The following is a 25,386-nucleotide window of genomic DNA, read 5'->3' on the forward strand; positions in this document are numbered from 1 at the left end:
GCCTCACCCATTTGACTACAGGAGAAAGATAACTTATAATTATTCCTACCTCCAAAATAATTGTAACTCCTAAGCTTTCAAACAGGAGTAGTCAGTTTCTAGCTTCCATGTGAGAACTGGTCTTTGATTTGGTTTCTGAAGTCCATAGCAAATGTGCCAATATGTGGTCTCATTTATGACCACAACAACATGAAAAAAACAAAACAAAACAACATTTCAAGGCGTCTAGTGACAGTATTCTTGGAACTTGGGAGGTAATCGCTAAAAGTGGTTCTTTGAGATACAGATGGCATTTCCCAACTATACAGTAAATAGATTGATGTAATTACTGTGAGTTCAACCTGGATTATCCAGGTGAACCCTAAGTCCAATGAAGAGTGTTCTTTTAAGAGAAACAGAGGACAAACACACAGAAGAGGAACTATGTGAACTCAGAGACAGAAATTGGAGTGATGTGGCCACAAAACAAGGATTGCCAACAGCTGCCAGACACCAGCAGTGCCAAGGCACAGAAGCCATACCCCAGTCCCCTGAGGGAGTGCAGCCTGCTAACCCCTACCTGTTAGACTTCCCATCTCCAGACTGAGAGGATCATCTTCCCTTGTTCTCAGCCACACAGTTTATGGTCATTTGCTATGGTAGCCCCAGGATATTGATATGGGGGAGGAGCACTAGAGGAGAAATGCTTGTCAAAACCTCAGACACTTGGAGCTGCATCTGAGTCAGACCTGGCTGGTGTTTCCCAGCATGCCTTTACTGGAGCCAGCTCTGAGTGGTGGAATGGGGAGGCCTTTTACCCCTGGATGGAATGTATGGCCCCACATGAGGTTGCCTACAGTCTTTAACAACAGCCCTGGACACATAGAATATGAGAATATGAACTGTTCTTCTTCTCCCAGGTCACAGAGGCAGAGTGCTGCACCTGGCCTTGAGTCCAGACCAGACCCAGGTGTTTTCTGCTGCAGCTGATGGGACGGCCACGGTGTGGAAGTGCTGCCAGTCACCCAACCCTTCCTAGATGCAGTTTCTTCCTTTTAAGTGAGAGTAGTGATACTGGTTTTTGTTCTCCACGTGATTGTTATGAGTATCCAACATGATGAAGGGCTCTTTCCAGTGTGAACGCCTGCTCCTCTGACCTTCTCTCTCAGGCTACTTTATTAGCCCTGCTTCTTTCTTTGCATCTCCTAGAGATCATCTTGACGTCTTCTCTCTGCTTCCCTCTCCCTCCTTCCTTCTCTTCCCTCCTCCCAGACTTCCTCCTTCTCTGCCTTCTCTTTATCTCTTCCTTTTTAAAGATCGATTTTCACTGCTGAAGTCATAATAATATCTATAGCAAACCTTGGTTCTTTCCCATCCGACTTTTCCCTTAAGTTCCAAATTCATATTTCTTACTGCTTCTAGATATTTCCTTTTTGAAAGAGTTCAATCTTTAGCTCAAACTCAACCCATTCACTTGAAAAATTCTTATTAAAATCCTCCTACATGCTATGTGTTATATTAAGTGTGCATATTATTTCCTCTAAAATAGCTCTTCTGTAGCATTTCCTTTTTCTCCATGTTTTAGTCTGCTATAACAAAATACCCAAAACTGGTTAACTTATAAATAATATGAGTTCATTTAGCTCATGGTATTGGAGGCTGGGAGGTCCAAATGCATGGCACTGGCATCTGGTGAGGGTCTTTACATGGTGTCACCCTATGGCAGAAAGTGAAAGTGACACCCACAAGAGACCAAGAAAGAAGAGGGGGCTGCTTTTATGACAGACCCACTCTCATGGTCATCATCTGACTCCCATAATAATGACAGTAATCCATTCGTGAGGGCAAAGCTCTCATAACCCAATCACCTTTTATTAGACCACAGCTCCCAATCCAGTTGCATTGGAGCTTTCCAACACATGAAATTTGGGAACACATTCAAACCCACTAACATTGTAGGAGAGAAACAGTCATACAAGTTGATTTTATTTGCAATATGATTAAGGAAGTGACAGCAAGTGAAATAAATTACGATCACCTAAACTTCTCCCTTCACAGTCTTCATTATCCAGTTGAGGTGTTTCTCTGAGAGGAGAGTGTAGACGCCAGGCCCTTGAGGGGCTCCACATCTCCCTTGAAGGCCAAAGGCAGTGGTGCCTCTGAAAATGCCCTCGCATAGCAAAGGGCTTCCAGAATCTCCCTGGGGGAAGACAAGAGGGGTTGGGATTGGGGTCAGTTTGTGAAACACGACTAGAGAAATGGAGGAAATTCTACAGCATTTATTATAGAGGTAAGAACAACCTTGGGCTGGGATTGTAGCTCAACGGTAGAACGCTCACCTAGCATGGGCGAGGTCCTGGGTTCGATCCTCAGCACCACATAAAAATAAATTAATTAAAGATACTGTGTCCAGCTACAACTAAAAAAATAAATATTAAAAAAGGACAACCTTGACTTAACTGAAAATTAATGCTTAAAAAATAAAAATGCTTTGAATTATTTTAATATTTTAAAACACACTTCTGAAAATGGAAATTTTGATGTTGATTCTCTGCTTCTAGCACAAATAGTAGCTTCCAGGCCCCCTCCTATTTGTCATCTCCCCTAAAAACTTAGTGACTCAAGGGATACGTTTTCAAATGCAGATGATACAATAAGGCAAGGAATAAAAGCCTTGTTTTCTGGTTCCTCTAGCAGACAACTGTCTTCACACAAAAACAAAACAAAAATCCTTTTTTGGAAGCTTGGTTTTATGACTGCATAAAATAAGGAACCATCTGAGAAATTGGATTCCTCCCTAAATAGATTGATTTCCCTGCCTGTTATAGCACCTGGAATTTGCAGAATTAGTCTTTTATGCTTAACTTATCAATGAGCAGCCCAGGGTATTGAGAGAGTAGGGTGGGATTGCTAAGTGCCATTGGTAGGGATTGGCTGGTAGGAGGGGACTAGCATTTGGGGAGACTGCTGTAGCTTCAGGATGTGGTATATGAAATCCAAAAGTAGCAAGTTCTGGGTTCCTGGGTGCCCAAAGTGGAGTATGTTGAAGTACGTGGGAGGGAGGCTAAAGAAGAGAGTACAGAAGAGTGCTAAAGACAAATGCCATCTTTCCCTGGGATCTGGCTAGCCTTGGTCCTGAAGGCAGGATATGGTACCTGGGAGACAGAGACCTCTGGCTCTCTCAGTGTCTGGTAATTCTCCAGTCATGCATTGCACACACTTCTGAGAGTTCCTAGGGTCTTGGTGAAAGGTGGGAAATGACAAACCAGTACCTAAGCTTAAAAATCTGGAAAGTATTTTTTTCTGTTCCTGTCTTTAAACAGAGTCTGTCCCTCTTTTTCTCAGGGGACCTTGGGATAGAAGCTTACATTTTCTGTGGTGTGGCTCAGACTTGGAAGTTGTGTGCTGGGAATTTACTCAGTTCTAGGAAGCTCTGAGGTTTAGCCTAAGGTCCTCAGACAGGCTTGGGAATGACAGGCTTTCAAGATCGCTGAGGTTAAATGACAGAGGAACTTTTGGGGTGGTACTGAGGATGGAGAGGAGACCCAAGGCCTTTGAGGAGTCCTGATTTAAACTCTCCTCAGTGTTGTATATATCTTCAAGTTTAGATCTATTTAAGGTAATATGAAAAATGAGAAAAAAAGCATTGCTTCTTAGTGGTTTTTGATACAAAACCAGGATGATGTAGTAGGTCAACCATACACTAGCAGAGAACTTCTTATTTTCAATGGCTCATTTAAGCTGAGAACATCAATATATTTCACTGGGGTTTTATCAAATTCTTTGAAAAATCACTAAAACCCTGTAGAAGTTGTGACAAGACAAAGCAGGCCATTACATTGTATCTGCATGCCTTACTCCATAGCTAATGTGTGAGATCTTATTTTACTTACATTGCATGAATCTTTTCCACCACGGGGGCTTCCAGCACAAACCATGTTCAGTCCAATCACAGGTTTAAAATCATAGTGATTTTTATCATTGCATATTTTTCTGTCTATGATGGTAACATTGACTTCTCTCAAAGTATCTGATGGAGGTGACTTATTGTGAACCATGCCCCACCCTGCAACTTGACACACAGTTCCTGGTTTCACATCGTCCCCCCTTTCAGGTAGTTGAAGGATAGCCACATTTTTATTAATTTTTGCACTTTTCTTCAGCTGTTGGATGACAAGCATAATGAGTTAATAGAAATAGATAAACATTGACTTTTTTTTTGTACCAAGGATTGAGCCCAGGGATGCTTAACCACTGAGGCTAATACCCAGCCCTTTTTATTTTGAAACAGGATCTTGCTAAGTTGCTTAGCACCTCAATTTCTGAGGATGGCCTTGAACTTGCAATACTTCTGCCTCAGCCTCCTCAGCTGCTAGGATTACAGTGTGTGCCACTGTGCCTGACAAACATTGACTTTTTTAACTGAAATTCTATCCCAACCCACTGTGACCCCCTTGCATGATATTATACAGTAGAGGCACTGAGGAAAGGCTTCTATGAAGGTGGCCATATTGAAGAGGGTTCTAAAACAAAAGAACATGATCAAAGGCACATACCTGTAGAAGTTTAAGATCACCTTCATGTGTGTATTTATCATAGCATGGGTAGGGAAACTCTTTCTTGACAGACATTATCTGCTTTTCTGTCTCATGCTTGGTAATTGAGTGAGCCCCAAGAATGACCTGAGATCTTTTGCTCCTGGAATAGAAACAACACTATTTACTGGGTTTATTCTTTAATCAGAACCAGAGCATATTATGTGTTGATCAATTTCATTGTATTGTTTGTAAATATATTTCTGTAGAAATACTTCATGGCTCAAAATAAAATGTGTGCTTTAAAGGGTAGAAAGTAAGATGCTTATGAATCCATTGTCATCATTGTCTTAGTTTTATGTTGCTGTAACAAAACACCCAAGGCTGAGTGACTTATAAAGAAAAGAGGTTTTCTTTTACTCACAGTTTTGGAGTCTAAGAGCATGGCATCTGTTTAGCTTCTGATGAGGGCCTCATGCCATGTCAACTCATGGCAGAAAAGTGGGAAGCAGGCATGTGTAGATGAGCAGGTGTGTGGAAGTGTAGGTACAGAATGGAGGAAGCAGAAAGTGAGTTGAGGAAGCTGAATTTGCTTTATAATAACTGCTCTCGTGGTAATTAGTTCATTTTCAAGGCTGCATTAATCTCTTCATGAGGGTAGAAACACTATGATCCAAGTACCTCTTAAAAGTCCTATTACCTCTCAATATGGTTACACTGGGGACCACATTTCCAGCACATGAACCTTTCAGGGACAAACCGTATTCAAACCATGACAGTCATCATCATCTACCAGCTTATTTATAAAAAGCTAAACTAGGTTCATTGAAAAACAAACGAGAATTCCATGACAGGAAAGTCAAACTGTGTTCCAGTTTGCCCTCTCCCCTCACCCTGTTTAGCTGTGATAGAGAATTAGGCTGAATAGTATAGGAAAAGAAAATTTTCAGTAATCCAGTGACAGAAGCAAAAGGCACTAGATATAGTTGTAGGTTAAGGCATGGAAGAGATCTTTATAAAAGAACCATGAACTCGTCTTAAATAGAACAACTTCTAGCAACAGATGGCTCCAGAAAGGCCCCTGTTTGCATGGTGTTGAGGAGGTGTGTATTGCAGGGATGGTGATCTGAACGAGGGGCCCAAGTTTCATTCTGGTTAACAAAATCAAAATACTCTTAAAAATACAATGAATGCTTAGTGCTATTACCATTCACAGTCTGTTATAAATTATGCCAACTGATATTCATGCTGTCCTTTTACCATCACATCAGCTGGGATTGGTCTCACTCAAGACATTAGAAATGTGCTTTTCATTAGAGCACAGGGAGCTGTCTAAATCTGCATGGTCCTGTATGGTAGCTAATAGCCCCACGTGGTACCTAAGGACTTCAAATGTGGCTAGGGTGGGACTGAGGAAGAAAATTTGCAATTTTATTCAGCTTTAATTAATTTAAGTTTGTATGATCCCATGTGGCTCTCATATTAGACAGCCCAGGTTTAGAGGCTTGGTTTAGAGAGTGGAGAAAAAAGTAGGCCTGGGAAGAGTTTCAAGGTAATAGCTGACAAGGGCTAAAGGATGGCTGAAGGAAAGAGAGGGGTCCACTGAGGGACACAGGAAGGCATTGGAAACAGATTTTCTTTATCTGATGGCTCTACCAGCCCGCTGGGCAGTGGAACTTTAACCCTTCCCTGCTGTGGTAATGTTTTGCAGTACCTCTACCCAGTAGCTGTAGCAGATACCTTCAGAAAGAGTTTGTGGATACTGTTTGTACATTGGCTTGATTCTTTGTGGAAAGTCTCGGCTTAATTTCCTTTTGGGTTAAAGCAAACACCCAAAGACTTAAGTGATCTGAAAATAAATGTGAATCTCCTGGGGCTTAGTAGAGATTTTTTATTATTTCTCCAAATTAGGATATCTTCACAAAAGTGTTTTTAAAAACTAAGCACTTACAGGATACAGTGGGCTGCAGTCAACACCCAGTTTGTTGCAATCAAAGAGCCAGCACAGATGTTGCTTTTGTCAAGTTTAAGTAAGACCATGTAGGGTCTCGAATGAGGAGTTACTTCATTTCCTCCAATAATTCTTACACAGCCATCTGCTCAAAAGAAAAAGGTGAATCAGATCCATGCCTATCACAAAGAGCTCTTCATAAAGCTGTGTTTCTGACACCAGCATGCTTTTCCCACTTAACGAAAGGATGGATGAGAGCGTTTGTCCCTTGTTTTTCTCCACGTAGACCTGTAGACATCTGACTGTAAATCTTGTCCTGTTGAACTGTCTGAAAGCTCCCTGCTGTTGTGGCCACAGAAGCCATGCCCTTGGTGTTCCAGGGACAACAGGTTGGAAATCTATCACCAACCTCTAACCTCAGGCCCTGTAGAAGGCAGAGAACTGAGTTTTGGTCTATTCCAGCAGCTGCTTTGGAACATGCTAGTGGTGGTGCTGACTTGTGGGCTGAGTATTAGTTTGGGGAAGTAGAGGGGGCTTTTGGAAGCACGAGGACTTACCTTTTCAACCCAGGCCCTTTAAAAAACCCAGCACACAACCTGATATCACCACCTTTTAGCTATGATCTTTGGTTACTGTGAGGCTATTGAATTGCATTGTGCTCATTCATGGGTTGAGAACATCATCTATTACACTGAAGGATTCTCTTCAATCTCAAAGCCAACACACATGGTTTAATCTAAGATCTTTCCAGTGATATAGGGGGAAAGGGAGAGAGATGCCACGACTAGAGAATTCTTCTTAGTAAAATTTCCATGATGGTAGGTTAGGAGTATAGAGAAAAATGAGACCTAAACACAGGCATATGTTAGTCAAGAGGACCTGTATCTATGTCACATACTCTTGGCTCTCCACTTTCTATACCAGATATTCTTGAAATCTGAAATATTTCTCTTGACTGTTGGCTGAGACTCATATTTCCTGAATAGGTCACAGTGCCTCTTATTCCATATTTAAATTTAATTCACTGCCAAATTCACAGAAAGTTAACAATAGAAAGTTAACATAGAAGCTTTTCATAAGGTTTGATGAGGGTGAAGGTAAGGGGAAAGGAATGACCACAAGGGCTCTATTTTCCACAAGGGAAATAGGAAGGCAAAATTCTAGGCTTTAGAAATAAGAAGGTTAGGACACTTTAAAAGAACTTCAGTCACATTCCCTTTTTTCCCCTAGGGTGAGTCAGATATAGATAGATTTTAGAGGTGCACTTTTGGACTTGTGGATTTTCAGGACTGCAAAAATCCCAAACTCAATAAATACTCTCCTTGGAAGAATTCTGTGATTGGTTGAACACATATACTGGCCTCAGAAACACATATCTAATTAGTTATATATTATAGTAGAATGCATTTTGACACATCATATATAAATGGAGTATAACTTCTTGTTCTTCTGGTTATATATGAGGTAGGTTCACAATAGTTGTGTAATCATATATGCACATAGGGTCATAATGTCCAATTCATACTATTATCTTTCCTATTTGCAGTCCCACTAGCAATGTATGAGTCTATCTCCCCACCCCCACATTCTTGCCACCATTTATTGTTGCTTGTATTTATAATAATTGCCTTTCTGAGTGGAGTGAGATGAAACTCACTACTCAATATAGTTTTGATTTGCATTTTCCTAATTGCTAGAGATGTTGGACATTTTTTTTCATATATTTTCTATCAATTGTATTTCTTCTTCTGGGTTGGGGTTAAAGTAAGTGGGAAATACTGAAATCTCTGTGCCCTCAGAATTAAATTAAATTAGAATTTATGAGGCAAGTGTGAAGTCAGTATTTTAAAAAAGTTCTTCAGATTGTTCTATGAGTAGGAGGTTGAGACCACTTGGTTCAGAGCATTATGCCCTGCTCTGCTGTGTCTGTTCCCTCTACGGGCACAATACTATGCTCTCAAACACAGGAAACAGAGTGGAGCAGAGAAAGTTGCTTTTGTTATTTCCTTTGAACAAAAGAGATAGTTGGATTAAAAAAAAATGGTCCTATTTTCACTGTTTCTTGCTTAACACTCCTGAGTGTGGTCATAACATACCATGCTTTTAATGCTTACTGTGTGGTCCCAAATGTTCTGCAACATTGTTATTTTTGAATTTTTTTAAAAAAATTTTTAGGTGCAAGATAAACCAGGGAACTTTCTGAAAATTCCTGGCATTCAGGTTGTTACATAAGCCCCTACTCTCCATTTCTACCAAAGCTGATGGATTTTGGGGCAACGCTGGCTGCCTCCATATTTAAGAATGGCCCCAGGTAGTTCTCGTTTCCTGGTAGGTTCCTCAAGGAAATCTAGAAGTACTCAGGAACTAATAGCCTTCCAGTGACAACACTATACATTTTACAGCATCACAACCCATGTTGTGTGTGGAACTCACACAAAAGCAGAGATATTGGTTACCATTTAGCACACCAAAGAGGTAACTGAATAGAAAACACTCCAGCTCTCCTGAGCTGATGTAAGGACTTTCCCAACATCCTGATCTATGCCCCTGGAGACTATCTAGCCTAGAGAAATAACTCCTGAATTCTAAGCAGCCCTGATTTACCTCTGTGTCTCCGGCAGCTTTGTCTTAATTGTCTTTAAGACTAATCTATGCATTTTCTGCAGCAAGAAAGGCTGAACTGACTAAGGTACTACTATTCTTTTCCCAAAAGGTACAATTTGTTTTCCTAACTCAAGAGTATTTTGTTTGGTTGTCTGCTAATTTTTACATGATCAGTTTTGGCAATTTCCAAACTATAGATTGGCAGCAATAAATATTAGTGAGTCTGTCTTTTTTTAAAAAAGAAATTATAAAGAGAAAAGGATATTTTTCTTCAAAATAAAGAAATATTTAGAACACACACACATACACATAAGAATGCTAAATATACACACACATACACACAAGAATGCTAAACATTTTAAGACTTAGAGAAAATTTTTTTTCTCAATATAATATTTTAGGTAATATTATCAAAGATTCTCTGCTCCATTTAGCTTAATGGTTGTGATGGAAATGATAAGAATCAGTCTTACCTTCAGAAATTAGCAGGAGAAAAATGACAATTGAGAGAGAAGATGCAAGAAATGTACGGGAGTTCCTCATTGTGGCTGGTGTCCCACATCAATCAACATGAAAATCTGTTTTCAGCTCTTGACTACTTCTGTCTTATATAACAGAGTTCAAAGGATGTGGTTTCCTTCCCTCTCTTTCTTTGAAATTTCAAAGTTTACATTAGAAAATGAAACTCAAGTGAGAGCAGCCAGTGAAGGTGGCCAGTGGGCATGCTGCCAAGAGAGAGCATCCTACTCCACAGAGCAGGGCGTCAGGGAGCCACATTCCTATCAGAACACAGTACACCAGAAGGGACTTCAAAATGTCTCAGCTAAGATTTTAAATCCTTTTTCATCATCAGCAATATTAATTTTAGTATCCATGAATGAAAGTTTTTTTTTTAAGACTTAAAAATTAGAGCTTTTAAAAAAATCCTTAAATTGGTCACTAATCAATTTTTTCCTAGCTATCTCCTTGGGTTATATAAGAATTAGTAGGTCAAGTGCAAGAGGAGGTCAGGGGGAGGTTTATGTACACTTAAGCTCTTGCCTTGATTTCTCTTTCCTGCTTTGGGAAGAATGGTTTATTGTGCTTCTACCTAGAGTCTGTGGCAGGCTTGGGGTCATGGGATGGTGGTGTAGGAACTGCTGGTCCTTTTCAGCCCTCCTGTGTGCCTACATTCATTTTATGGTCACAACTCTAGATACTAAAGGTATGTCAAGTTTTCCTCCCTACCTATTTCTTTTATTTCTTCCCTCCCTCCCTCCCTCCCTCCCTCCATCTATCCTTCTTTCCAGATTTAGTTGAGAAGGAAAATGGGAGTTGGACATGAATATTTTGTTCCAGGACTGGAGAATGTCTCACTCTGAAAAGAATCAACCTCAGTCCCTGGAGGAACAGTTTGGGATATGCTTGCTATCCGAATGCCTTAGCCTTTTCTGAGCAGAGGTTGTGGTCTCTACTGTGATACATGTGGTCATGTGTTCTGTCAGTCCAGCTGGTGTTGAGCTGCCAATCCCATGGTTAGCACCCTCGACCCGTTACCCTAGTGGTAACTCTCTTCCTTCCCCTCCCTTTCTTTCCTTTCCTCTCTTTCTCTCCTTTCTTGTAAAGAAATCAAAACTCTCATGACTTCAAATCTAGTGTTTACTTTTTTAGAAATCATATGACCTTACAAGGGAGCCTTTTGGAGACCCTGTTTCCTTTTTCCAGATCTTACTACGGTATCAAAGTTTAATCATTTTCAGTACAAGGAGTGGGATACGCTTCTGGTTTTGGTGAGTAATTTTAGTGCACTTTTAAAAAGTCAAACTTTAATTGACTGCACCTACTAAAAATTTCTTAAAGGAAACATTGACAATTCTGGTTTTATGTGCCTGCCTGTGGTTGCCATTTTCCATTTATGTTGATTTTAACAGCTTTATGATATAATTTGCATACCATAAAGTCCATCTATTTAAGATGCACATTTCGATGGATTTCAGTATATTTACAAAGCTGTGTAAATAAACTAAAACACCATAATCTAATTTAGAACATTTTCACCATCCCCAAAGAAGACTTGCACCTCTTAGCTGTCACTCTTGTTAGGCAACTTCTAACCTACATTCTGTAGATTTGCCTATTTGGACATTTCAAAAAAATAGAACCATATAGAATATAGTCTTTTGTGACTGACTTTTTCATTTAGCATAATGTTTTTGAGGTTCATCCATATTGTAACATGTATCACTACATTTCCTTTTATTGATGAATAATATTCCATTGAATAGAAATAACATTTTATTTTATTCATTCTTCAGTTGATGAATGTTTGGCTTATATCGACTTTTCAGTTATTATGAATCTGCCTCTATGAACATTCATGGACAAGTTTGTTTTTTCCATTTGAAAAATATTTTGTTATATTCACCATCCAGGATACAGCCTGACATAATCACAAAACCATGGAACACAGCCCACTCTAATTCAGTCCCCAGCACTTCCCAGCCCCCCTGCTCCCTCCCTCCACCCCACTAATCCTTTTTTATCCATTTACAGTTTAATTTTTTTTAAAACTTAAGTGTCCTGTGGAACAACCAGGACAATGGCAGGACCCACTGTGCCACATCCATGCACGCACATATGGAAGCTCAGTCAGAATCAGTCCACTGCTCTTCCCTTTTCCTGTCCCTTCCTCCTTAATTCCCTTCATCTACTCTATTGAGCTCTCCTCTATTTGGATAAAATTCCCTCTCCATTTTTTTCCCTTTCCTTTTTTCCACTTTTATTCCCTACTCCTTTATTTTGGATTAGTTTTTGCATATCAGAGAAAACATTTGACCTCTAACTTTTTGGGATGGGCTTATTTCACTTAGCATGATTGTCTTTACTTCCATCCATTTACTGGTAAATGCCATAATTTCATTCTTCTTTATGGCCAAGTAATACTCCATTGTGTATATGTACAACATTTTCTTTATCCATGCATATCTTAAAGGACACAGGTTGGTTCCACAGCTTGGCTATTGTGAATTGTGCTACTATAAACACTGAAGTGGCTGCATCACTGTAGAATGCTGATTTTAAGTACTTTGGATATACACTGAGGAGTGGGATAGCTGGGTCATATGGTGGTTCCATGTCTAGTTTCTTGAGGAATCTCCATAGTGCTTTCCAGAGTGGTTGCAATAATTTACAGTTCCACTAGCAATGTGAGTGTACCTTTTCCCCCACATCCTTGCCAACATTTATTACTATTTGTATTCTTGATAATTGCCATTCTGTCTGGAATAAGATGAAATCTCAATGTAGTTTTGCTTTGCATTTCCCTAATTGCTGGAGAGGTTGGACATTTTTTCATATATTTGTTGGCCATTAGTGTTCCTTTTTTTGAGAAGTTTCTGTTTAGTTCTTTTGCCCATATATTGATTGGATTATTTGGGTTTTTTTGTGTTAAGTTTTTTGAGTTCTTTATATATTGTGGATATTAATGCCATATATGAGGAGCAGGTGACAGAGATATTCTCCCATCCTGTAGGCTTTCTTCATGCTCTCAATTGTTTCCTTTGATGATCATGTACCAGTTCTTAATACAGATAATGGGTTTTTTTTTAATTTTTCTTGGGTCTATATCTAGGAGTAGAATTACTGTGTATCTGAGTAATTACATAGTAAGTATATATTTAGCATTTTGAGGAACTTCTGTCTTCCAAAGTGGCTGTGTAATATTATATTCTCACTAACAATCTATGAAGGTTCTAATTTCCCTATATCATACCAATATTGTTTTTTTTGATAACTGCTATTCTAGTGGGTGTGAAATAGTATTTCATTGTGGTTTTGATTTACATTTCCTTAATGACTAATGGTATTAAGCTTCTCGTGCTTATTTGCATTCATATATCTATGGTAAAATATCTATTCAAATCATTTGTCTGTTTCAGAATTGGGTTATTTATCTTTTTATTATTGTGGTATAAGTTCTTATATATTCTGTGTTCTTTATTTATTTATGTGATTACAACTCATATGTAAATCCATTATAACATATATGATCTGAGGAGGTGATTAGGATGCTTTGTTATATTTTCTTCAGAACCTGAAGTAGGTATCCTCTTATTTATGTCTCTCCCTCATCTAGACCTGGAGCCTTTGAGGATGGTGATCATGACTTAGCCCCCTCTGAATTTACAGAGCTGGGCATAGTGCCTGGTGCATATGAGCCCTTAAGAAATGTTTGATGAATTAAATTGGACAAATCAGAATCATTAGTGTGGCTTTATTGTAAGTTAGCTCTTTGGAGAAAAAGCAAAACAAAAAGATAAGATACAAATGGTAAATGGTAAAAGAAGTCAGTTTTCTTTGCTGTGTATCAATTTATTAACATAGAACTAAGTTTAGTGCTCATGTGTAGAGCCAAGACCCAATCCACTTCTTTCTATAAGTTGAATGAACTGAGGCCTACTGGCAGATGAAACTTTATTCTATTTGTAACTAATAAATGATACAATTTCCCTGAACTATTGCTTGCTTGAAACTTCACATTTTTCAAATATCTAAAACATACACTGAATCTTTCTTTCTTATTGTCTTATGTTTAGAATTTAGTAAAAAGTTCAAATATATAGAAGTATAAAGTAAGAAATAAAAATACCCCTCCATCTCTTTCATAATTCCATATTGAATAAAATCTCAAGCTCTAAATTCTAAGGGTCACAGGAATTTTGGAAAGTTGAAGTATATTCTGTTTTTTTTCTGGGATCAGATTCTTTTCAACAGCAAATACAGTAGGGACAGTCCTCAAATTTTGAATAAAGCAAGGGGTTTCTGAATAGAGGAACTTTTCCCCAAAGGATGTCTCTTGCTATGGAAAGAGAATAAGTGCGAAGAAGATGCAATCTCAGCAAAGCATGCTGGAGTGACGGCAGGAAGCCACTTCTTTGACTGATGGCTCTTCAGACAGACTATAATTCACGCACAAAGTTAGGAGGCTCTCTGAGGTGCTTCTTAGGACAGGTCAAGTTTAAGCCCCCTTTTCTTGGAGTCTCCTGGAAGTCACCTCAGATGTCTGTTTTGAAGAAGCCATGTCATATGGCTCCTGCAATGGTTTTCTTTATCCAGTTGAGATATTTGTTTGTAAGGAGAATGTAGACACCAGGTTTCTTGGAGTTACCACATTTTCCAAAGGAAGTGACACCAATGAAAATGTTATTGCATATCAGAGGACTTCCAGAATCCCCCTAGAATAGAAAGTCATGTATTAAATAAGAGTGCTTTCCTGATGTATTTGTTTGCCATTTTATTTGTTCATTCACACTTCACCTATGTCTTCTATTTCTCTTTCCTATTTAAGCATAATTTTATTTTATTTTATTTTTTTATTTATTTCTTACATACATGACAGTAGTGGAATGTATCACATTCATAATTATCCATTCATAGCACAATTTTTCATAACTCTGTATGTAAAGTATGTTCACGCCAAATTATGCCATTATACATGAGCTCTCTTATTGTTTTTTTTTTGCATTATAATTCTTAATACACCTTTATACCACAATTTATCATATCTCTGATTGTATATAAGGTATGCTGACACCAAATTCACATCTTCATACATGTATTTTGTATAATGATGAGGGTTCCTTTCACCATCCTTGATATTCCCCTTCTCTCTCCCTTTCCCTCCCACCCCTATTGTCTATCTAGATTAAACCTAATTTTAAATTTCGTATTACTTGCCTGCACTTAGCACCAATAAATATAAATATGCTTATTTTACCCAATCTTTTTTCCTTTTGAAGAAGGCAATTCTGGAGATGTGCAAACTCATCTTCATCAATAAAACCAAGAAAGAGGGCTAGGGTTGTGGCTCAGTGGTAGAGTGCTTGCCTAGCATGCATGAGACGCTGGGTCAGATTCCCCGGACCACATTAAAATGAAATGAAATGAAATGAAATAGTATTCTGTCCATCTACAACTAAAAATATGTAAAAAAATAAAAAAAAGAACCAAGAAAAAAAAGAAATCCTTTAGTGATGAAAAAAAATTGTTTCTTTCCGTTGATGCATGTCCTTTTTTCTTGGTCAATAGATGTCTGGGGGAGAAACTGAAGGTTGGGGCTACTAGAAGACTTGAGTTGGGACCTCAACTACTCCCTGTTCTGAGGAGGGCACTAGCTAAGCCAGCTCAGACAGAGAGTATCTGTGATATTTCAGACAGTTTTTAGGGATCCTCCACCTGGCCCAGAGATTCATCAGCTCCCATTTATATATTCTCTCTGACCTGACAAGCACCTGTGCTTAGTGAATTCTAAATAGGTTGAAACCTTGGTCAAGTCTGTTCTTGGCACAGTAAGAGGCAGAACAGTGCAGGTGTCAGGAGACAGACAACCTTGGTTAAATCCAGGTGCAACCTCTGATAGCTGGGTTATTTAACTTGGGGAAATCAAGTAACTTTTTTTTTCTTTCCCAAAAATCTTTCGTTTTTTTTTAAAGAGAGAGAGAGAGTTTTTTTAATATTTATTTTTTAGTTTTTGGCGGACACAACATCTTTATTTTATTTTTATGTGGTGCTGAGGATTGAACCCAGTGCTCCGCGCATGCCAGGTGCGCATGCTACCGCTTGAGCCACATCCCCAGTCCCCAAAACTTTCATTTTTAATACAACATAGTAATCAATCTTTACTTTTTAAAAAAACATATTGAAATAAAGCCTTGAGTGAATAAAAAGTTTAGGGGAAACTCTTTGTATATATCTGAGTGACAAAGGAGTGCTATTTTTGTGACAATATAATCATTCATTCCAGCCAATTTACTTAAGAGAGCAAATCTACAATAAATGAAATAAGTTATCTTTGAGAAAAAGACTGTAATCTAATCAGGATTAGGAAATTAAGTAACTTTCTACACCTTTTTCTTCATCTTAAAACAGATGATAATAGTGCCTATCTCATGGTGTTATGTGAGAATTAAGTGGCATATCAAAGTGTTGTTGAATTTGGTACAGTTCTTTGTTCTTACTCCGGAACTAACTATTCTCTAGCAGCAAAATTGTCACCCATCATGATTAAAACCATATACAGAAAGTGATCATTAGTAAGCTGGGAACACCCTCCAGCAGAGGGTTTTACAAGGCACCAGGTAGCACGATACCATACCAGTGTCAAGCTGTAGTCCTCAGGCCTTGTACATGAAAGGTAATAACAACTTCTACCTCGTTCTTCTTAGGTACTCTTTTACCCTTTCATTTCCTGGTTAAAATTTTTAATTTACTTACTTCACATGAATCATCTTCACCTTTGCTACCACCGGCACAGATCATACTGTTTTCAATAACTGGTTTGAAATTATAGTGCTCTGCATCATTGCATATTTTCCGGTCTATCACGGTGACATTGACTTCTCTCAAGACATGTGAAACTTTGCAAGAGTCTTTTTTGGTGCTTCCCCATCCTGCCACATGACACTTGGTGTGGGGTTTGACATCTTCTCCTCTTTTGGGTAGCTGAAGTATTCCCACAGCTTTGCTCATAGTTGCTTTACCTTTCAGCTAGAAGACAGGAGATGGAGTTGCTTATGCTCCAGTGAGGGAGGCAGAGGAACAACACAGCCTAAAGTCTAACAGAGGGTATTAAATATTTTGGGTAAAAGTGCAGAAGGGACTGAGGCCAGGTGGGGCAGGAGGGGAGCTACCTTTGCTACCCAAGAGGGAGTAGTGTCTGGGGGCATGGAGGAGGAGCAGAGGCCTGAGGGTGAAGCCAGGCCTGATGGTCTCCAGGTGGATACTGAGGAGGGCTAGGTTGTCAGTATTGGGGGCAAGGAACGTGGAGGTTTTGTCAGAGGTGCATGAGTCCCAGGGCCCTCTGTGCTTCTGATGATGAGAGTGCACGAAGGCCCAGGTAATCCTTCTGTTCATGCTCCATCTTCCAGAGCTGTCTTCCTATTCTAATTTCTGCACAGCAGCCAGAATGATTATTCTAACAAGTCTGACAATGTTGCTACCCTGCTTAAAACACCTTCCCATTTCCTTCCCCATACCTTTCAGACTCTTAACAAGGTTTGCAAGGCCTGGCTTTGTGGTCTATATTCTGCTAACTTCCTTTTCTCAAAATTCATAACTCCCTTTTCTCTCCTCTTCCTCCAAGCGACCCCTCTTATAATGTTGTTCTTCCTTCTTGGGGGCCCTCCCCACTTTTTTCCTGGCTGCCTAGGAAACTTCTCTGACCCCCTGCTCTCCCCATGTACCCCCATAGAGCCCTCTTCTTTATCTTTGTCACTGATGAGCAAAATGCCATCAGTGCCTTAAGATCAGAGCTGGTGATCTGTCTGTCTTTCCCTCTAGTATTGAGTGCCTTCAGGGGAAGTTCTGATTACTATTTATCTTCTGAAAAAGAAAAAAGCAGGCTGCTACTAACACCTAAGCACTCAGAACTGGGTCTCTGCTTTTCCGGTTGCTCATAAATACAGATTGTCACTATCAAACAAGGTGACCCTAATGAAATAGGAGGGAAAAAAAGGCAGCCACTGTCAATATTTTTCTGATTGTAGAATGATGTAGAATTACATTGGTCATATAGTCAAATATGCACAGAGGAAAGTAATGTCCCATTTATTCTACTATCTCTCCTATTCCTATTCCCTGCCCCCTTCCCTTCATTCCCCTTTGTTTAATCCAAAAAAAAAAGACAGCCCCCTCCAGAAGTGACATCATTGTTCATATTATAAAAATGACAAATGCTCCTCTCTTGAATGAAATCCATGACTGTTGCATCTTTACCAATTACAACGTTAGCTTTTTTTCTTCCTGTTCTTTCTGCCTCTTGGATAAGATTTATTGAGATGCATAATCATAGAATTGTCCCTCTTGCTGACACCCTGCAATTCACAGCACACTGCTACTTCCTTGAAACTTCCCCTAAGTTGCTGGACACAAGCTCAAATCCTAAAATAAGCCCTTTATTACATCCTCTAACTGAGTGCCCACCCTAGTTGTTTCTGCATGGATTGTACCCTCACTAGCATCAGTCAAATCCGTTTGACTCTGGGTGGGTTCCTGGTGCTTTTAAAAATTTTTTTTCTTTTGTTTGTTCTTATTAGTTATATTATAGTAAAATGTTTTTGACATATTATATATAGAGAAAGTATTAATTTTCATTTTTCTGATTGTAGAATGATGTTTAATTACATGGGTTACACAATCAAACATAGGATAGTAATGTCTGATTCATTCTACTATCTCTCCTATTCCTATTCCTCCTCCCTTCCCTTCATTCCTCTTTGTCTAATCCAAATTATTTTTGTTCTTCTCTACCACCTCCTTATTGTGAGTTAGCTTCTAAGTGAAATAAGACAATAAGTGAAATAAGCCAAAAACCAAAGGCATAATGTTTTCTCTGATATGCAGATGCTAACTCCTGGTGCTTTTTGATTAACGAGCATCAACTCTTTAGATGGCCAGGTCCTACCACAACAGGGGGAAGGAACACTTGTTGCAATAGTGCTGGCCTTGCTGTTTAACCTCATACTCGTGGTGTTAGCTAACCTTGTGAGGTCAAGGGTATAGAAATTGGTTTCAGGTTACACTGATCTTTCCACCTTTCCACTCTTTCAAAATAGTTAATGGAAAAAAAAACACAACTGAACAAAACTGCAAACATATTTACCTGGAGGAGTTGAAGATCCCCTTCAAATGTCTGTGGATCATAGCATGGATAGGGAATTGCCTTTTGAATAGAAAATACTTGGTCAAGTTTCTCTTTAGGGGATGTAGAGTGGGCCCCAAGAATAATTTGAGGATTTTCCTTCCTAAGAAGAAGAACAACATATAACTTATGCATGACAATGGATAAAGTTAAATTGTGGACTTAGTTTCTTCAAGTTTAATCAATGTTTTTAAATGTCTCCCTATTTATAAATAAGCACAGCAAGACTTGGGTGTTTTAGTGCCTCTACTTCAAATCTCAAGATGTGTATTGGTGGACATTGCTTCAACCTCACTGCATCTTTTCTTTTTTTTTAAATTTTTTATTAGTTGCTCAAAACATTACAATGATCTTGAAATATCATACATTTGATTCAAATGGGGTATGTAATCTTAATCTTTTTTTTCCACGTGTACAGATTGCAGGATCACATTGGTTATACAGCCACGTTTATACATAGGGCCATACTAGTGTCTATTATACTGTGCTGCCCTTCCTATCCTCCCTTCCCTCCCCTCCCCTCTTTCTACCCAATCTACTGTGACACATTTCTCTCTCTTTTTTCTTCCCCCTCACACCATCTTATATGTAATTTTGCATAACAGTGAGGGTCTCCTACCATCTTCTGTGCAATTCCCCTTCTTCTCTCTCCCATTCCCACACACCTCTCGTCACTATTTAATGGTAATCTTCTTCTCATGCTCTTCCTCCCTGCTCTGTTTTGAGTCGCCCCCCTTATATCAAAGAAGACATTCTGCATTTGTTTTTTAGGGATTGGCTAGCTTCACTTAGCATAATCTGCTCTAATGCCATCCATTTCCCTGCAAATGCGATGATTTTGTTGTTTTCTAGTGCTAAGTAATATTCCATTGTGTATAAATGCCACATTTTTTTTATACATTCATCTATTGAAGGGTATCTGGGTTGGTTCCACAGTCTAGCTATTGTGAATTGTGCTGCTATGAACATTGATGTAGCTGTGTCCCTATTGTATGCTCTTTTTAGGTCTTTTGGGTATAGTCCGAGAAGAGGAATAGCTGGGTCAAATGGTGGTTCCATTCCCAGCTTTCCAAGGAATCTCCATATTGCTTTCCAAATTGGCTGAACCAATTTGCAGTCCCACCAGCAATGTACAAATGTACCCTTTTCCCCACATCCTCACCAGCACTTGTTATTGTTTGACTTCATAATGGCTGCCATTCTTACTGGAATGAGATGGTATTTTAGAGTGGTTTTAATTTGCATTTCTCTGATTGCTAGAGATGGTGAGCATTTTTTTCCAAGGGAGACAACAGGAATGGAGGCCCAGACCTTCTGGCAGAGGCAAGAGCACTGGTTGGAGAGACCTGGAGAGGTTGCTGGGCTCCGACTTGGAGTGGGGGCTTCCACTGGGGTGGACAGTGCTGGAGGTCCCCACGAGAGGGAGGTGGGCTCTGCCATTTAGAGGCTGAAGGAACAGCTGACAGTTTCTTCATCTGCTTTAGATTTGTGGAATAAAACCTTCCCCCATTGGCTTCTAGGTTGTTGACACCTAATGGAAATGAATAAACTCAAGAACTAAAGCAGAAGTACGTGGTTTACTTTTCTGGGCTTTAGGGAAATAGTTTGCCTTGCTGAAGTCTTTAAAGATAAGAAAGGTTGACCTGAGTCATGCTTTTTAGAGGCTGGAATGAAGAAAGGAATCTTGGTTTGGATTTTTTAAAATTTGTTTTTAGTTGCAGATGGACACAATACCTTTATTTTTTATTATTTATTTTTATGGGGTGCTAAGGATCAAACCCAGTGCCTCACATATACTAGGCAAGTACGCTACCATTTAGCGCTACAAACATGGCCCAGAACAGTGGTTTTATAGTTAAAATTTAAAGCCAGGTTTTTATAAATACATGCATGCATAGGACACACACACACACACCACATAGAGAAGCAAGCAAAACTAGAGCTAGCCATAAATCTAGTTTATGAAATTAATAATAGCTATTACAGAAGAGGGGGGCAAATCTTTTCATCAAATAGGCCTATTATTTAAGTGTATCAGTAGCTAATCCCTCCCTCACCTCCTGTAAATTAAGCTGATATTCATCCCTGACAAATTCTTATTTTACACAATATAATGTAAATCTGTTTGAATCTCCTTTGTAAGAAGCTCATTTTTAATTATCTTTTTTGTTCATGCAATTTGTATAAGAGAGAAAAGGGAAATGACAGGTATTGTTACCAATAACAGGTACTGGTTAAGAAAATAGCAGTATATCTACATGATAAATACTATTCTGCCTTTCAAATTATGACTAGGAAAACTATTTGTCTAAGCCATAGGAAATTGCTGTTTTTTTTTAAAGTTGAACAAATAGCAGTAATTTCATATGGACCGGCTAATCATAGATGACATTTAATTTGTTCAACCTTGTAAATTATGCTTATGAAAAAAGTCTGGGACAAAATATACCAAAATACTGATGGTGATTGTGTGGGGTTGATGAGATCAAGTGTTATTACTTTTAAACTTTCCTATTAAAAATATTCAATAATGCTGTTATTTATAATTTAAAAATAACAAATAATATGAGAAAATGGTCAGGCATTTCATTCTTACTCTTCAGATTCTGGCTTTTGCTCAGAGGTAAATGTTATAATAAGACATAACACTGAATGTGCTTGCCTGCTTTCTTCTCCCTCTTAAATTTTGGTTTTGGACTTGATAGCCATTTCCACTTCCCTGCATCAACCTTGAGAATGAGAGGGACTGAGATTACTTACAGATCACAGTGAGCAGCTGTCAGCACCCAGTTGTCTTTGATCAAAGCCCCTGCACAGATTTCCAGCCCTTTGATAAGAGCCATGTAACGTCTTGCATGAGGTGATACTTCTTTTCCTCCTATGATTCCTTCGCAGGATTCTAGAAAAACTAAAAGAGTGATCCAGAGTGAAATCTTACCTTGCACAGTCATCCTTGTCCTGAGAAAACTTGGCTATAATGAATAGATTCATAGCCATGTACTTTGAGTTCATAGCCATGTACTTTGATGAAGAGAGGACCAAGCAGTCCAGGTGGTGGGGGGGTACTTTCTTCTCTAGCACTCTCCTCTGTGATTGCATCCCCTGCAGCACTTCATATGCGACAGTATTTTTGAATTAAATGTAGTACTTGTTTTTTGTGTTAATTTTATCATAAGCATACATTCCTATTATTTTAGACCTAAAGCTTTTTTTTTTTTTTTTTTTTTTTTTTTTTACTGCCACATGTTCAAATTGATTTCTCTCTCTGTGTCATGTTAGGGTAAAAAAGATAAATGTATAGAAATGCTCCTTTTTCTATTATTGTTCTCAAACTTTAGTGTAATCATAATTGAGTACTTCTTTAAATGTGGATTTTCTAGACCCATCTCCAGAGAGTTTAGTTTAGTACCAGAGAACCTGCATTTCATTTTTTTTCTCCTTTTCTTTTCTTTTTTTTCACTCTTGGTACCAGGGATTGAACCCAGATGTGCTTAACCACTGAGCAACATCCTCAGCCCTTTTCTTTTCTTTTTTTAAGTTTTGAGATCAGGTCTTGCTAAGTTGCTTAGAGCCTGGTTAAATTGCTGAGGCTGGCTTTGAACTTGGGATTCTTCTGCCTCAGCTGCTGGGATTACAGGTTTGTGCCACCATGCTCGTCTGGAACCTGCATTTTGAATCATTTGGAATCATTCTAGGATCTCTTTTCTAACCAATCTTCACACTCCCTTTTTTTCCATGCAATTATTCCACAATAATTTTTGAGTAACTACTGTTAAAATGGTGCAGAGATGAATGAAACATCATTCTTGACATTGACAAGCTTTAGTAGTAGAAACATGCAAAGAACAAAGCTGTGGATAAATACATAAAGAATGACAATGCTCGAAAGTGCCTGGAGAGAGTCACAGGAGGAGCTGCAGGGCTCAGAAAATGCCTTTGGCAGGAAGGTGGTGAGGTCTCTGTGAGGAATGTTTTTTCCTTGAAGGAGATTGGAAAGTGGTATAATATCCTTAGCAGGTGGAGCTAGAGGAGATTTCAAGTTAGGTGTGATATAATTAAAAGTCATCATGGTCAGGCATTATGAGAGTGAAGCAGATCATCTACAAGTAACATTAGACTAAATTTAACAATTCATCATGTTTAAATGCTTTTGAGGGACAGATTTGTCATGTGTCTTAGAGCTAGTCCTTAACATTTTAACTGTTAGTGACGTGATTTTTATTTTTAAGCTCCAACTTAAATTGTTCCTTAATAATTTAAAACATTTTTAACATAATATTTATTTCCTGTATTTATCACTACTTAAAATACAGGTAAGAATTGTCCAGCAATTTCTTTCTTTTTCATTTTTTGGTACCAATGACTGAACCCAGAGGAACTTAATCACTGAACCACATCCCCAGCCCTTTTTATGTTTTATTTTGAGACAGGGTCTGCTAAGTTGCTTAGGGACTTGCTAAATTGCTGAGGCTGACTTTGAATTTATGATTCTCCTGCCTCACTCCCTAATGCTGGGATTACAGCCATGTGCTACCATGCCCGGCTGGTCCAGCAATTTCGTTTTTTTGTGGGGCTGGGGATTGAACCCTGGGCCTTGTGTGTGTTAGGCAAGAACTCTACCAACTGAGCTATATCCTCAGCCCTTCAGAAATTTCTTAAAGATCAAGAAACCAAAAGATTAAAGACCCAGTAACAATAGGAAAGGTAGCAGAATACAACAGTCACTAATATGGCAGTATGTAAAAATGTGGATGCGTAACCGATGTGATTCTGCAATCTGTATTTGGGGTAAAAATGGGAGTTCATAACCCACTGATTCTAATGTATGAAATATGATATGTCAAGAGCTTTGTAATGTTGTGAACAACCAATAAAAAAATAAATCTATTCACATAAGGAAAAAAAAAAGACCCAGTAACACATAGTCAGGACAGCGTGGGAAGGACCCCCCTTCTCCTGACTCCCTACCCTTCAAGGTTCTCACTTCTAAGGACAGGATTATCTCAATCTCAGGCTGAACACTGTGTTATTAGCCTTAAAAAATCTCACAATATTCCATAAAAGGTTATTATTTGGAATGATAGTTTAGTAAGTTATATTAAAAACAAAGAAAAAAATCAGCAACTATGGTAACAGTAATGAAGACATTTAAGATATACCAGACACCCGTTAGTGTTAGACACTTGATATAATACTACAATAGAAAGTGAGTATTATTATTTCCATGTATATAAAAAAGATGAAGTAGACAGATTAACTATCCCAAGTTCACACAGCTAGTGATGGCAAAGTGATGTTCTAGCCCACTTGTGCATAGTGCAAAATCCACATTTTTTCCCCTTGTTAATCACTGCTTCTTAAAATATTGTCTCTTTTTTTAAATACAGAGTTGTGAAAAACTGATAAAATAAAATACACATATTCAAGTAAGTATTTGCATTCAGTGTCAAGACTCAGAATTTTTAATGCCTCAGTATGGCTTTGAATGAACTTATAGATCCCACAATAGGAATCCCAGCTCTGAAGGTATCACTGAACTATATATATCATAGTATGTGAATGTGAACTCTGAGTTAAAATCCCAACCCTACTAATTGCTAGTTGGTAAACCTTAACACATTTACTTAATTAATCTCCCTGGTCTTGGTTCCTCATATGTAAAATATGGCTGATAATAATAGTTAAGAAGATTAAATGGGTTAATATGTGAAAATCAATTAGAATATTACTATTTTAATTGTGAGTTTTATTAAGCATTCACACACACACATTATAGTAGGTAATTTTATACCAATGTTTTTCTTCATGGACCCTGCTTCCCTACTAGAAATGGACATATCTACAAACAAATACTGACATTAAAAGTTTTAAGGTTTATTTGAGAGCAATGACATTCAATTATATTTGTATGATTGAGAGGTCCAGTTAATAAGTAAACTATTCATATCTAATTTAATGGCTTTGTCAATTTTTCACTTAAAGACTTTGCTCTGTAGATCTGATCTGGATTTATAAGAGCTACCAGATACAGTTAATGTTTTCATATTTTGCTATGGTTACATAGGATACATTTTCGTAAAAAGCCAAAGTGATTTTAAGTGAAGACAAAGGGTTGCATTAAAAATGGTTGGAATTTATTATTTATTTTTCCTTTTAATAGGATGTAAATTAAACCAATCAGATACCCACTTTCTCACAAATGAAACTAAAAATCACATGAAAATATGTCTTACCTCCAGGAAGTAGAAGAAGAAAGATGGCAGTAAGGAAAGAGAAAAGAGAAGGCATTTTCATTGCCTGTGTTATCCACACTATGGCGAGCACTCAGTTTCAGGTATAGACTTTAATAATATATAATGAACACCCAGGATGTGGTTCTCTCTCTCTCTCTCTCTCTTTCCTTCTTTGCTGTGGTGTTGAAGATTTTGGTGTTTTATTACTGGAAAACACAACCTTAATCTGTGGTATGGTTACTTACTTGTTTCACAGTAAGGTCATTTCCTTTGGGTTTAGTTGTCTCCGACCTTAAAGGGCAAATGTGAAGTGATGAGACCATGTCAACTTAAGAATATTAAAATGAAAACTATTCTTCAAATGAAGCCATTCAATTAAAAATGGGCCAAGGGGTTGTGGCTCAGTGA

The 25,386-nt window shown here is 38.3% G+C and overlaps 4 protein-coding genes across 4 annotated transcripts in view; 2 read left to right on the top strand and 2 right to left on the bottom strand.

Annotated features, from left to right (window-relative positions):
* Positions 1-1,018, top strand: part of CDC20B (cell division cycle 20B) — a gene marked incomplete at both ends in the record, with an annotated part of 48,760 nt that extends 47,742 nt beyond the window's left edge. The window contains one exon of the mRNA XM_081304842.1: positions 900-1,018. Coding sequence (XP_081160968.1) covers positions 900-1,018 — 119 coding nt within the window. The remainder of the gene's footprint in view (positions 1-899) is intronic.
* LOC308645585 (COMM domain-containing protein 7-like) overlaps positions 1-25,386 on the top strand; it is a 147,567-nt gene that overhangs the window by 110,987 nt on the left and 11,194 nt on the right. The window lies entirely within an intron of this gene.
* LOC308645683 (granzyme A-like) lies at positions 2,013-9,643 on the bottom strand. Its single transcript, XM_081288010.1, has 5 exons — positions 9,543-9,643; positions 6,466-6,610; positions 4,536-4,677; positions 3,873-4,142; positions 2,013-2,179 (listed from the first exon to the last, which is right to left on the bottom strand). Exons 1-5 carry the CDS (start codon positions 9,610-9,612, stop codon positions 2,018-2,020), a joined length of 789 nt encoding a protein of 262 aa, XP_081144136.1. The 5' UTR covers positions 9,613-9,643; the 3' UTR covers positions 2,013-2,017.
* On the bottom strand, positions 13,347-25,090 carry LOC308650415 (granzyme A-like). Its single transcript, XM_081296436.1, has 5 exons — positions 24,979-25,090; positions 21,506-21,653; positions 18,707-18,848; positions 16,321-16,593; positions 13,347-14,282 (listed from the first exon to the last, which is right to left on the bottom strand). The coding sequence occupies exons 1-5, from the start codon at positions 25,037-25,039 to the stop codon at positions 14,130-14,132; spliced, it is 777 nt and encodes a 258-aa protein (XP_081152562.1). The 5' UTR covers positions 25,040-25,090; the 3' UTR covers positions 13,347-14,129.

Source organism: Spermophilus citellus (assembly GCF_964194105.1).
Source record: "Spermophilus citellus genome assembly, chromosome: 1".
NCBI classification, from domain to species: Eukaryota; Metazoa; Chordata; class Mammalia; order Rodentia; family Sciuridae; genus Spermophilus; species Spermophilus citellus.